The 13,462-nt window shown below is 39.9% G+C and overlaps 1 protein-coding gene across 1 annotated transcript; it reads right to left on the minus strand.

Annotated features, from left to right (window-relative positions):
* Positions 1 to 2,484: 2,484 nt before the first annotated feature.
* cdc16 (cell division cycle 16 homolog (S. cerevisiae)) lies at positions 2,485 to 13,261 on the minus strand. The gene is made up of 18 exons (XM_069663249.1): positions 13,083 to 13,261; positions 12,831 to 12,885; positions 12,449 to 12,546; positions 11,664 to 11,702; positions 11,377 to 11,517; positions 10,816 to 10,975; positions 10,615 to 10,709; positions 9,923 to 10,056; positions 8,916 to 8,995; positions 8,753 to 8,802; positions 8,592 to 8,665; positions 8,358 to 8,483; positions 7,096 to 7,248; positions 5,713 to 5,776; positions 5,547 to 5,608; positions 3,759 to 3,894; positions 3,360 to 3,450; positions 2,485 to 3,248 (listed from the first exon to the last, which is right to left on the minus strand). Exons 1-18 carry the CDS (start codon positions 13,128 to 13,130, stop codon positions 2,995 to 2,997), a joined length of 1,860 nt encoding a protein of 619 aa, XP_069519350.1. The 5' UTR covers positions 13,131 to 13,261; the 3' UTR covers positions 2,485 to 2,994.
* Positions 13,262 to 13,462: the final 201 nt, after the last annotated feature.

The following is a 13,462-nucleotide window of genomic DNA, read 5'->3' on the forward strand; positions in this document are numbered from 1 at the left end:
AAATATAAATAGCCAACGGCTTGGCGGGATCTCCCTATTTTAAGTTAAGATAAGATAAACTTTATTGATCCCCCACTGGGGGATCAATAAAGTAAATCTCAGATGTTAAGACTCACTTGGCCCAATATGATAATAGATAATAAGATCATATATAAATATTCCATACAAATATTAATAGAAAAAGCAAGAAGATCCATTGTAATGAGGTGTGTCCTGTTTGTCCAACTAAGTCTTAACATGACATGGAAGCTATTGAAAAACAAACAGAATATTTTCCTATCTTATTTATTTTTTTGGATGATTTTGTGGCATATTTTGTGTTGCCTTTAAACGACTTTGTATTGAGTATGGAGATTATTATTGCAATCTTCTTAAATGGAGATTAAATGGAGTGAAAAATGTACACAGTAGTTTTATTTAAAAGTTATACACTGTTACAAGAAAAATTACACAACTATTCTATTAACATGGCCTTAAGTAGGCTCCCCATACATGTAAAAGGGTTTTGTATACATCATATATTATTTTGTGTTATCCTGTAACTTTATATGACATTATCACTACAATCCTGAGCAAAATCAAACATCTGCTAGCAGCTTATCAGCGTATTTTTCACTTTACCGTTCGTGCTGACAAATAGTCTTTGCAACAAACAAGAAGTCCAGAACCTATAGTGTGAAATAAAACATACTTCCACATTTTGTATCCATTCATGTCCCAGTGTCCCTTTGTAGCTGTAGGCTAAGTTCGCAGTTAAGCAGTTCCGTAGCCCTCAGAGTCACCGTGCAGGTCCGGAGTCGGGCTGCGGGGAGTCAGGCTGAACTGATCCGTGCGGCACGAGCTGCCCGGAGAGCTCCAGGACTCAGGGCACGAGGACTGACTGACTGACCGCCCGTGGACATCTCGGCTTGGGACTGAGAATAAAACAGACAGGTCCACAATACTATCTTTTCACGTGGAATTGGAAGTTTTTCTTAGCTGAAATAAATACATCGAGTATGAGTTGCAGGAAAATGGTTTTATGAACTGACTGTGAACTCACCACTGAGGAAAGCTTGCCTGCCGTTGCTGGTCTCCACACTCTGCCGGGGTCTCTCCGGTGTCGACACGGAGCTTTTCAGGCTGGGCACAAACGTCGAGCAGGTGTCCAGGTCCCGACAGACCCTCTCCTGGGTGTAAATGACAGCTGACTTAGACGGAGTACAGCCCATTTCTCAGGAAACTACTAAATCCAGTCTCCATTGAAAAAAAGTCCGGTAGGAAAAGGGAGAAATTGTGTTGGTAAACTGTAAATGTCAGATTAGGGATGGACGGGAGATGTGTTTCCATTTGAGCCTGGGAGACCACACTCCGCCCCCAAACCGGAACATGACATTTGAAGGGATGGTCTGAGCTTCAGTCCGTTTTACACCAGTCTACGTGTACATTGCATGTTTTTCTCTGGAGGACGTGTTGCAGGACAGATGGGAGTAACAATGACATAAACATATTTTCTAAATAGTCATAGACTTGCCAATTGTGCAAGTCATATTTATCCATTTCTAACTATAGCTGCATTCCTAGGGGGAAATTAGGTTCATTCACACGTGATTTGTAGTTTCAAATAATTTTTGTGGTTAAGATTTCCTGCTGCTAAAGTTTTGATATTTAAAGTCACTCATCCATGAAGGCAACACAACTATAATCTACTGTATCTAATTTAGGATTAGGAGTATAGGTAAAGAAAACGATGGATAAAGTTGAAAAAAAAAAGTCAGTCCGACTGCTATTAGCACGTTTTTTGGTGGTGTTACAAATCAACCACTTTCTCTGTTTAAAACAACAGTGAGCACATTAAAACCCATCAAGTCTCTCTTCAAGAAGACGAGCATTCTGGACTGGAAAGCTTTTCCTTTTCATTATTGCAATATCATGAGTAAGTATGATATTTTAAACTTTCCAAAGTTTCCAAACTCTCATGGATGTTTGTCTTGTTTTTAAATTCTTAAATGGGCTTGCCCCCCCCACCATTAAATTATTTTATACAGACAAAACACAACAATACCATAAATACCAGAGCACAAACTAGAGGAGACTGTAATGTACCTAGGTGTAGAACATCTGTTCGAAGCACACACTCCTGGAATAAATTACCAACGCGTATCAGACTGTGACACCTTACCTTTAAAATAACACTCATTTGATAAAAACAAACCAGTCATGCGCTCATGCATAACATCCGTCTCTTCCTCTGGTGCCCGCTCACGTGCATGTAAAATTGTTAGTGAGCATGTGTGTATGCTCTGTAGACCGTATCGTGAGGTGTCCTGTAATTGTAAAATGTATTGTATGTTTTTTTGAGTACCTGTTTTAGGACTACGGATTAAATTTAGCCATTGTGCTAATTCCGGCATTTTCACTTTGGCGCATATTGCTGTTGATTAATGTGTCTTAAATCAATCAATAAATAAACACATACTAAAGTAGTTTAAGATAAATGCATGGTTTATTGTATGAATTAGCAAGAAGTGTTTTCACCACAGCTGCTTGTCTTTAGCTGGCTCTTTATTCAAGGTGTAAATCCACAGGTTAAGCAACACGGAGGGTCCTGCCATAGGCAGTAATAATAAGTGTCTAGTCTTTTGTGTGATGTGAGGTGTTCGGCTGTGTTTCCTCTGTTCAGTCAAGTGTCAAGAGGACAACATGTTCCTGCGTCGTCAGGCTTAATCAAAGGTCCAAAAATAAACCAAGTACTCAACACCGAAACCAAGGCACATGTAAAATCCCCTTTTAAAGTGCATTCTTGCTCAATTCATTCACGCTTTGTCTCATAGTATTCAAATGATGTGTTCTTTGTTAACATCTTTACAGAAACAACATGTAACGCACAAGAGGGGGAATCCACAGGAAACCTTTGGTGCCACAGTTTTGGTTTGACAGTCAGCCTCGGGCTCGGACATGTGAACCAATGACAACCTGTTGCTACGACAGTTCCACCTCCACACGGGGATGACATCACGTGCTGGTGTCAGACAAGGTGTCTAACATGACGTCACTCTCATACATATCGCACTCGAGGGTTAAAGAGAGCCGCAGGGGCGTCTCCAGCATCATCTTGTCCTGATTTGAGAGCGGCGTTTCCATGGACGTGATGCTGGTGTCTTCCAGTCTCGGCGTGGCTAAGAGGTCACCGGGCTCTGTGGTGTTCAGCATCTTCATCAGCGCGGGAGTGTTCAAGCTGCCTCGCACCTTGTCGTTGATGTCAGTGCCTTAGTGGAAAATATAACAACACATTATTTGTGGCTGTGTTGGGACCATGTAGCTCATGTAAATGGCAATAAAATGCTAAAATAATAGTAGTCCTTAAAGCTGTTTCCTACCTATATAGGCATCCGTGTCACCAATGTACATCTCAATACAGTGACCAAGCATCGTCACAGAGAAAGTGTCGTCCCTTTTCAGTCCAAGTGCCTGCAGAGGAAGAAAACCAACTTTAACCATTAAGAAAATGTTTTTACATTCAGCTGTAATTTCATCTCATTTTATACAGCTGATGGAGTTTAATGCTCTTAAAAAAGTTTGTATTTATCCTGTTAAAGAGCTGATACTGTTTTTGTTTATTAAGTGACAGCTAGCTGTAAAACAAATTGACCTTCAAGGACACTCTGTTCCCCTTAAGGACTTCTATTAACGTCTACTCTCTGAATTCTTAATAGTCAACATTTTATAGTGAGAAATAAAATCTATAAAGACTGTAAAAAAGAAAAAAAACACAGTACTGTGTGAAAGTAGTCGATGGCACTCTCAAAGTCGCCCATGAGGCTGTGCACGTATCCTATGGCAGCGTAGGTGGAGGCGTGCTGAGGGATTAACACCAGAGCCTGGCGGTGGTACTCCAGAGCCTGGTCGTACTTTCTACGGAAACAACAACATATTCAAAGTTTGTACAAAGATTTGATTGTTTCCATGACTCTGTGTTTAGTGACAGACTGAGAACAAAAAAGCCTTAGTCATTCAGGGTACTCAAAACCAGGCGAACAATATGTCACCCTCTTTAAAGAAAGTTATATCGTAGTTCTATTATAACTGTGCTTCATTCGTGTTTGTTCACAAAACTACTTCAATCAGCTCACCTTCTCTTCAGATATTTCTCAACACACACTTTCACCTGCTGCACCTGCACACTGCAGCTCTTTCTGTGTCTTTCTCTGTTTACATCCATCATGAGCTGCACGTTTTACAAAGTCGCCCAAAAAATACAACTCGCGTTTCGTATTTTTTCACCCGCAATCTCGTTTCCACAGTGCAGCCGCAAGTGAAGGAGGCTCGTCGTTAAAGACGTTGCGCGTCGAAACGATCAAAACAGACTAATGAGACCGTCACTACACAGTTGCACTTATAATCTTTAAAACAGAATAAGAACTTCAATATTTAACAGAAGACTTCGCATCTCAATCAATGCATTCACAGGAGGGGTGCTCCAGCTGTCGTCTGTGCGTGTTTCGTTTTCTGATGAGCATGTGTGGAGCCGCTGCTCCAGGTGCGTGAGAGCAAGGGAAGGTTGCCTAGTAAGTTAATCGATCACGGCTGACAAGCTTTTTGACGGATAAAAAACGAAACATGATAGAATTAGTCGCCAAATATACTTGACATTTTCAGAAAAAAGTCAGGAGTGCATGTGTGAAAGGGGCTTTAGTTTCCTGTCATCACTAATTCCACTCCAATGTTATGTTGTTGCCTCCTACATATCACCTCACACAAATACAAAACTGTGACTGCTGTCGTGCACTCTTATGTCACACTATTGTTCAGATTGTACTTCATGTATGTTTCACAGTCCAACATACAAGCTGGCAGCAAAAAGGAAGCAACACAATGTAATAACACATCTTCAAACCAATCATTACACAATCGTAATTATTGGGGATGGAGGTATGTTTTGATGCCGTGTGTTTCATCTAACCACGATTTTTCCAAGGTAACTGCACTATAACTTTTCCCTATCAGCATATGCACAACTGTGTATTAATGAATTTACATAGGAAATACATTTATGGATGACGCATCAACAATCTACGTATTTTCATGGATGAAACCCTCCTTCAGAATAAAAACTATCCAAACCTTTCAATCCAACCACTTGTGTGGCACACATTCTGCGAGCCCCTTATATCTATTGAGTGGTGGCTATGCATAATTCATTAAAGGTTCTTTTCATGAATTCTAAATGAGAGCGCTACCTCTGCTGAATGACTGATACAGAACGAGTGAGCACATCTGGGAAAATAGTTTGTAGCAGGCAGGTGAAAGAAAGAAAAAGGTAAGAGGGGAATGAACAAATTAGAGGAGAGTGCACTCCAACCAATCTTCTTTCATCATCCACTCAGGATAAATTTAGCCCTCCATACTAGGACTATATGTGCCTGTTCAAAAAGAAAGGACCATGAAATCCATGATGCCATTAAGAAGAATGGAAAAGCTGCAAGCGCACGCTTCTCTCCTGCTGAGCCTTCTCAAGACCGTTCCTTCAAACTGAAAAGTGATCGTTATAATTGCTTCATACTTACTTCAATTTCCGACACACATGACCCAAGTTGTTTAACAGAGGCTCCCATTTGTCCACAGTGACCTTTTATTTTGAGGAAAAAAAGCATAAAGCATAAATTAATTACCTCTAAATGTTACCTTGTGATGTTTTTTCGAGACGTCTAATAATCACATCAATCATCATACCTCATTCCCTATGGCTTTGATCTTCTCCATGGCATCGAGAAACAACCTCTCTGCCGTCTTCCAGCTGAAACAGTAGATGTGAAAACATGTGACATTGGTTTGCCTTCCATGTGTGGCTGCAGTCTGGACTCATCAGGTTCATTATAAGTCACATTTTTTGTTTATTTATGTACACATCGTTTTAAAGGGGCCCTGCAAATATCACAGAAAAAACATCTTGCAAATAATTTGCTTTGTTTGTTAAAAGCTTGAGATATCGGTCTTTGATATTTTTAATGTCACTTGCATTTAGTTTTTGACATTCATAGATTGTACAAATTTCATTCATATAGACTATTACATTAGCAGAAAGTAGTTCCAAATAATGTTACTATCTACATATCAGCACAAATAAAGCCAACTCTATGTGCACAGCTAGATACCACTCGGGGTACGAGAGATAATATGTATCTTTTCAAAATCTAAGTGATCTGGCCCCGTAAAGGAGCGGGTCAAGCTAGCATCATTTAAACTGGTAATTACATCAATTGGTAAGTATTAGCTGTTTAAGCAGTTGTTTCATCTAAATCTTTCAGGCAGCCATGAATCTTCCCACAAAAATGAACCGCAGCAGATGATGAATACTCTGAATCTGACTATATAACCGAATTGTAATAAAAAAACGGACATTCGGTTAATAAAGTATTCGATGTAAAGAATCGGCACTACCGCAGCTGTCTCGCGAGCTCTTGCATGTTCTCGCACAAACTCTCTTAGCGACGGAGCGTCTTTGAATGCACACGTCGTCACTTTATATGTTATTGATTCACTTTAGTCTCGCTGAAACGTGCTCATACAACAACCGTGTGGTGTGTGTGGTAATGATGGCGCAGAATTCAAATCCCAGTCCAGCCAGAGAGATTCTCACCCCCAGCATAACAGACAGGTAAAGGTGTGTTGATTTTTTAAAAGGCACGTTTATGTTTGAATAAATATATCTTTGCAAGTACGTTTGCCTCTCGTTGTATTGGCATGCCCTCTTGTGGACATACTGCACAAAAATAAATATTCAAATAACTCGAACCTTTGTGTTCTTTAGAAGGAATAATCGAACGTCGCTTTGGGCAAATTTTGAAAGCACTATAGTACACTAACAGAAATAATTCAACCCACAATAGCTTTTAAAGGAAAATTAAAATAGTTATTGGTTATTAAGTGATTACATTCGAATGCCGACACTAAATTGACAGCACCTGCAGTGATTCTAAATAGACTTCTTAGACTGTTTTAAAAATATCACCGCTCCGTGCCAGTGTTTGTTCCTACTGCCAACCACATTTATGGTACCTACGTCAAACCGCAGGCCAAAGTGCGATTGTGTGTGTCTGTGTCTGTATGACTCACTCTCCATTTTGAAAGGCGACCACCGCAACCTCGTGTATTACAAATGGGTCCTCCGGAGCGATGCTCAGAGCCTGGCTGAAGAAACGTTCGGCCAGCTTAGAGTTGTTGGTCAGGCCGTACTCCAGGCCGATGTAGAGCATGGGTAAGTGGCACCTGGATGAGAGACCAAACATTATCCTCTCTTTGCTTTAAAAGTCTCTTTTTAAAAACTCACATTACACATTTAATATTTTATATTTAGATGGCAATCATTAACAGCTGCTGTAGATAATAACTTTAGTTTTTTTAAGTTTAGTTTTCCCAGTTTCTACAAAGTTCCTACAAAAGATTCATGCAAAGGCTAACACATAAACATGTATTTTTTTCCAGTTATTGCTCTGAAAACATAAGTCTGAAAAATGAGAATGTGTTGTCAAAAATTATAAATTGCATTGAAGTTGCAACATTTAGTTTTCGTTATAAACTATTGAGAGCACAATAACTAGATTAGGAACAGGCTGGATGAAAGGCTACACCTGTAACACATGGACATATTGGCTTAGGGCCCGGTCAGACAGAACGTGTTTTAGCAGCTGGGGGGGTTTTTTGGGGTTTTTTTTTAACTTGTGTTCAATGAGAGGGACGCTTGTTGTGTGCTGCTTTTGCGTTGCAGAGCGCCTCGCGTTTTTGAGGAAACGCTCTGAGCACCTCGAGTTGAAAAAAATGTCAGAAAAGCGCCCGACGTCATGGCCGTTTTTTCTCATTGTCCAATTGGATGAAAGGAGAGGCGGGCCTTCTGTCAGTTTACAATATAACTAATTAATGACAGCTAATGATTTGGTGGTTGCCTTAACAGCAGTTAAAAAAAAAACAAGGCGTAGCGAGCTGCTCTTTTTTTAACCGTAGGCTTCAACAAAAAAGGCAGTGCGTGCGTCTGTTCAGACCCTTAGAGGACTAAGCCAATCAGATAAATGCCATCATACATCTGCCTGTCAAAATGTAAATTGACATGGCTCAAAACCTCTATCAGAAAAGTTTGTTGTCAACTATTAAAAGTTGCAATATCAGAGTGTATTGTTTGATAGTCTGTAGCTGTGTTTAAACACATAATACAAGGCTTTGTTTTCTGTATTGAAACACCTGTCTGTGATATAGGCTGACAAGTACATGGTTAATGTAAACAGTACAGGTAAAATTACATCCATGTACAAGCAGGGAAAAAGAAACCTATTTACATAGCTCATTAAGTCAACACCTCGAGGACGTGTCGTGCATGTACGTACCCTTTCATCAGCTGAGCAGCAGTGAAGTAGGCAGCCATGGCTTGGTCGTGCTCACTCTCCACTGCAAAAGAATGGCCATAGGCAATCCATGCAGGACCGTATGTCCTCTCCAGAGTGGTGGCTTTGCTACAGGAGGTATAGAGTACACAATATGTATAACTTAATTAACAGCTTGTAAGCCTGTATTGTGGCCTCACACAGGATGTACTTCCTTTTGAGCGTGTGAACACATACCTGAGGTATCGCCGAGCATGTTCGTTTTTATGGCCAACCATGAGATAGTAGCAGCCAACAGCAAACCACGAGACCTGATAACAAGTTATTATTTAGAACGTTAAAATACAAAAGAGAAATACTGGTAAATAGATGTACGGTGATATAGTTGCAACACTTACCGGGTTGTTGGGATACAGGTCAACAAGTTTGTGCGAGAGGTAAAACAACTCTGAAGGAAAAAAAACACACAAAAAGGCAAATTAAGCATTTTACTGAAGGGTTCACCAAGCAATGAAACCAAACAATCTTAATGTATGAATAAACAGACGATAAGAATTTTACCATTTGCTTTTCCAAGCTCCACAAGCGTTCCTATGTGGACTGGTAAACAGTTGGCATGGAAGGGGTCTTTGACCATCACCCTGAAATAGAAAAACAAAGCTGCAGTACATGGTCCATTTATAATTACATTCTACTGCACTAACTCGTTAAACTTTTCTAGTATGGAATCCAAATCATTGGCATTAAAAATGTCTTTCTAAATACCCTCAGTAGGGCTGGGGCGACTCATCAATGTAAATCGATCACAGAAGAACGTTTATTTGTATAACGTGCGTCAATGCGTCGCAAAAACAAGAGGGCTGAGTTAAGCGCTGGAGCACAGTAAACTTATGTGTGCAGATCATTGCTGTTGGTCTGCTGCACCTTCTGAGGAGTGCTGGCTTGACCCTCAAACCTTTTGAATGACGCACCGCTACATATGTTAGATATACCAGCTTAACTTTCTCTTTGCGCCACTCGCGTTTACTCACTCTGCCGCTCTTTCTCTCTCGTACTTGCTCGACCAATCACTCAATACGCACGTCATGACACAAGTTACAAGGCGAGGGGAGGAGAGCAGGGATGCGTTCAAGGCCAGTTGGGAAAAATGGTGATGGGGGTAATAAGTAGGCCTCTGACAAATAGTCTATTGTTATGTATTATCATTAATTTTATCATAACTAATGTCATCATGACGTGGAAACTAAAAAAAGTAATTAAAAAAAAGAATCTTTAGAATAACCAATAAATTAGTTGGATTAATCGATGAAGAAATAGTCGTTAGGTGCAGCCCTAAACCTTGACTTCAAATGTATGCATATTAAAGTAAAACATATTTTGACCTAACTTAGTAGTAAGCTCTCTTCACATCAAATTTAATTTAAAATAAATAAAACTGACAACACAAACTGGATAAATGAGATGTCAGTCAAACATCATTAGTGATAAAACATTATTCACAGAGTAATGCAACAAATAAAATACACAAACATTTACAACAAACTGAGAGGAAACCCGAGGACACCTACGTTGATGTGAGTTTGTAGCACATCTTGAAATCACAGTTATAATAATGCCTCTCTGCAAGAGACACCACTACATCCAAGTTGTCCTGCAGACCATTGACCATCTCTGGCACCACCAAATCACTCGGCTTGTTATACTGTAGTAGGAAGAAGAGGCAGAAGGAGAGTGTGTGTGTTTATGCATGTGTGTGAAAGGTGGGAGCAGGTTTAAACGTAGGTGGGCGAAAAAGACGCAGCAGGGTAATAAAAAAGAGAAAAGAGAGGACCCAGGTGAAGAGGAGTTCCAACAAAACCAGACCACTATATGCATAATAGTAATTTGCATTTTAATTAATATTAATTGTATACAAATGAACCCTGAAGCTCAGCAACAATGGGAAGAACCACTTGATTGTAAGCTCACTATAAACTAGAATAAAACAACAAGGCAGGGCGCAGTGTCTCGGATTGAATCATAATAAACTGCATTGCCCATGTTTGTTGTTATAAGGCAGCCTAGACAACAATGGAACAATATGTGTCCTTGGCACAGAGGAATAAGCTACATTCGCTGTTTAATACAAAGACAAGACTTGTTTTTTTCATGGGATTAAATGACAAAGAGAAGAATTTAAAATATGACCAGACTTCCTTAAATAAATCAAATAATTCATGAGCGACAGACATGAAAAGAAGTGAAATGCAGAGCCCCCTACCTTCTTTAACTTATTCTCAAATAGGAAGTGTAACAGCTCCTCCTCCTCCTCAGTGCACTGTTGACTCAGAGGAAGTGAGTCAAGGAAGTCTTTCTCTGTAGGAAAATGAGCAAAACATTTCAGCAATGTACAGCAATTTCACAAGTTATTGAAATGATCATGAAGGGCACATAAATATCGGTAGCCACAGATCAGCCTCACCTTCCTGCGCAGTCAACATGTGGTGGGATGTTAAAAGGTCAAAGGCTTCAAAGCAGTAGACATCCAGTTTCAAGGCCTCTTTGTAGCTGGAGGTGGCCAGTGGTCTGTTGTCCATGGCATCATAGATCTTACCCCGCAGGAGGCAGATGGAGCTGCTGACCTGGAATATTCCAGAGAGGGGAAAATGGAGAAGAGAAGGAGGGTAGAGGTCAGAATCTTTAGTAAATATCTATAATATTACACATAACATGATCAAATGTTGTTGCTCTGTCCACATCATAAACAAGGCTGGAACTAGGCAGCATTTTTAAAGATGTAATGTATATACTTTTTACGAACATTACATATCACATAACTTGCCCACTAAAACAACAAAGTAGTAGTGATGCCAATCGGATAGGACAGACCGTCTTCCATACAAAGCAACATGACAGGACAACGATGAGTACAAAGATTATATCATGCAACACTAACAGATAAGAGTCCCAAATCTTATTGGAATGTTCAAACCATGGGCTGTATTAAATATATTAAACGATTTCAGCGGCAGCACAGACTTACAGAGGCAGGAGACATGTCCCAGTCCTTGTTTGACTCTGGTGTCGTGCTGTCCTCTTTCCCACTCCTGTCCAGCAGCTTCTTAGTAGCTGTCTCCTCTGCATCCAGGATATCCAAGGCCTGCTGGAACTCTTTGGCAGCATACTACACAAAACAGCAAGAAAGAATTATACTGTGAATCTAAAGCATGCATAATGTTTGGCAGATTACTCTTAATAATATTCTTAAATGCATTAAACATGTGGAAGAGGGTTAAGTACTGTCAAAGTATGTATTATCCAGTTACTTACATGGCACCTAGCAGCAAGATACTGACACGCTCCATACAACTGTGTGTGAAAAGACAATTGTTGATTTAGACTGGGGACTGATGAAGGGAGATTATGCTACTGACGTTGTTGTGTCTGTTATATTACAAATCATAACACACACCTCATTGTTCACTTTCCAGTAGGGATGCACAATATTAACGGCATGTTATTGGTATCTGCAGATTATGGCTGAAAATGACGTTGGCAGATATGTCATTTTTGTGCTGACATTTTCCGCCAATAAAACAACGCTTTAATTATGCCTACAAAAGCTTGACATAAAGCTAAGACATCAACTCAGCGCGAGTTGTTCTGTGCAATAGGTAAAATTTGTCCTAATTGTTGCTATTGTCAGGATTGTCTCAGGGAGAGCATCACCCAAACCCGTCTTATTTGAAAGAAAATGTTACATGGCAGTTTGTACATAACCTAAGTTTAAGTACTTTTCCTACATTGACCAGTGAATGTGTACATTTTAAAAAACACTGTATTATGTTATTTCTGCATCTGCCAGTGGGCCACTACAATAATAGCAGGCATGATATCAATTTCACTACAGGGGAGACTTGATGTTCTCTGCAATTAGGTGGAAAAAAAACATGTGCCAAATACATCGTTATCGAAACCAGCCAACCAAAATGGAGTGGATAATATCGGAATATCAGATAACTACAAAAAAAATCCAATATCGTGCATCCCCACTTTCCAACACACACAGCAGTTTCGCACATGTCAACAAGCACTCACGCTTAACCTGCAGTTACCTTGTCAAGTTTCCTTGAACGGAGGGCATGGGAGGCTCTGTGGTACTGTGAGGTTAAGTAAAGGCACTGAGCTAGCCAGTAAATATCCTGGGGATCCTCTGTGTGACAAACAAAGAAGTAGGGTCATCTATTTCTGACGTTAGAGTCATCTCTGACAGAATATATAACAACACGGCAGCTATTAGTAAGCGAATGTATAATCTCACTTGTAAAAAGTTTATTTTCAGTTGTGATGCAACGTAGAAATGACGAGCACATCAGCAACAAAGCTTTCCATATAAAACACAAGTCCTGTTAACATTAGCTTTTTAACTTTAGGTGATAGATTGGTAAATTAAAGGCTATCATGCTAGTCTTAAAGGCACTAACGGTACTCACTCACCATGAGAAAGGGATGCTATCTTGTCGGCCCAGAACAGAGCACTTTGATACTGTTGCTGTGAAAACACACACAAAAGAGCAAGAATCACTCAAATTAATATATTTGATGTGTTCGGCAGGCAGCATGGCCTGGTGATATCTTCAAGTTTGCCAGGCAGGTAAACTACGAAGGTTTGTAACCACTGACACCAGCTATGATATCAAGCTAACGTTAGCTAGCACTACAGAAAACAGAGAGAAAAATAATTCTTACCTGGTCGATGTACTGCCGTACTCGCTTTCTAAGTCGGTCAAGATTCATTTTTATTTTTGCAGTTGCTGTCTTGACTACCAAAATTTGGCCATTCTTAGAGACAGTGTAAATTATTGTATCAAACTGTGCACAAAACAGTAGGTGCTAGCTCGCTAGCGGCGTAAAATCAAATCCGCGGCTTCTTTTTCCACAGTGTGTTCTGCAAAATTGTGCCGTGAGGCAACTTGTATTTGACAGACAGTTCCGCTCTCGTCTTTTTCACGTCAACTCCATTTGTAACTGTAAAATAATGCAATAAATATAAAAAAAACTATACAAAACCACTATTCCTTTACTTATTTAGTAATTGACCTACCCTTTTAGTCTGGATTTTAACTGAA

The sequence above is a fragment of the Semicossyphus pulcher genome, unplaced genomic scaffold (assembly GCF_022749685.1).
Source record: "Semicossyphus pulcher isolate SPU_LCO1_2020_fin unplaced genomic scaffold, fSemPul1.0.p SCAF_15, whole genome shotgun sequence".
Classification (NCBI taxonomy): domain Eukaryota; kingdom Metazoa; phylum Chordata; class Actinopteri; order Labriformes; family Labridae; genus Semicossyphus; species Semicossyphus pulcher.

Excerpts from the sequence above, each read along its gene's own strand:
- cdc16 (XM_069663249.1), bottom strand. The coding sequence starts at position 13,130 with ATGAATCTTGACCGACTTAGAAAGCGAGTACGGCAGTACATCGACCAG. Across the intron at positions 3,895-5,546 it reads CATGTGTGTCGGAAATTGAA|AAAGTACGACCAGGCTCTGG; the intron begins GTAAGTATGAAG and ends TTGTTTCCGTAG. Across the intron at positions 3,249-3,359 it reads TGACACGGATGCCTATATAG|GCACTGACATCAACGACAAG; the intron begins GTAGGAAACAGC and ends TTTTCCACTAAG.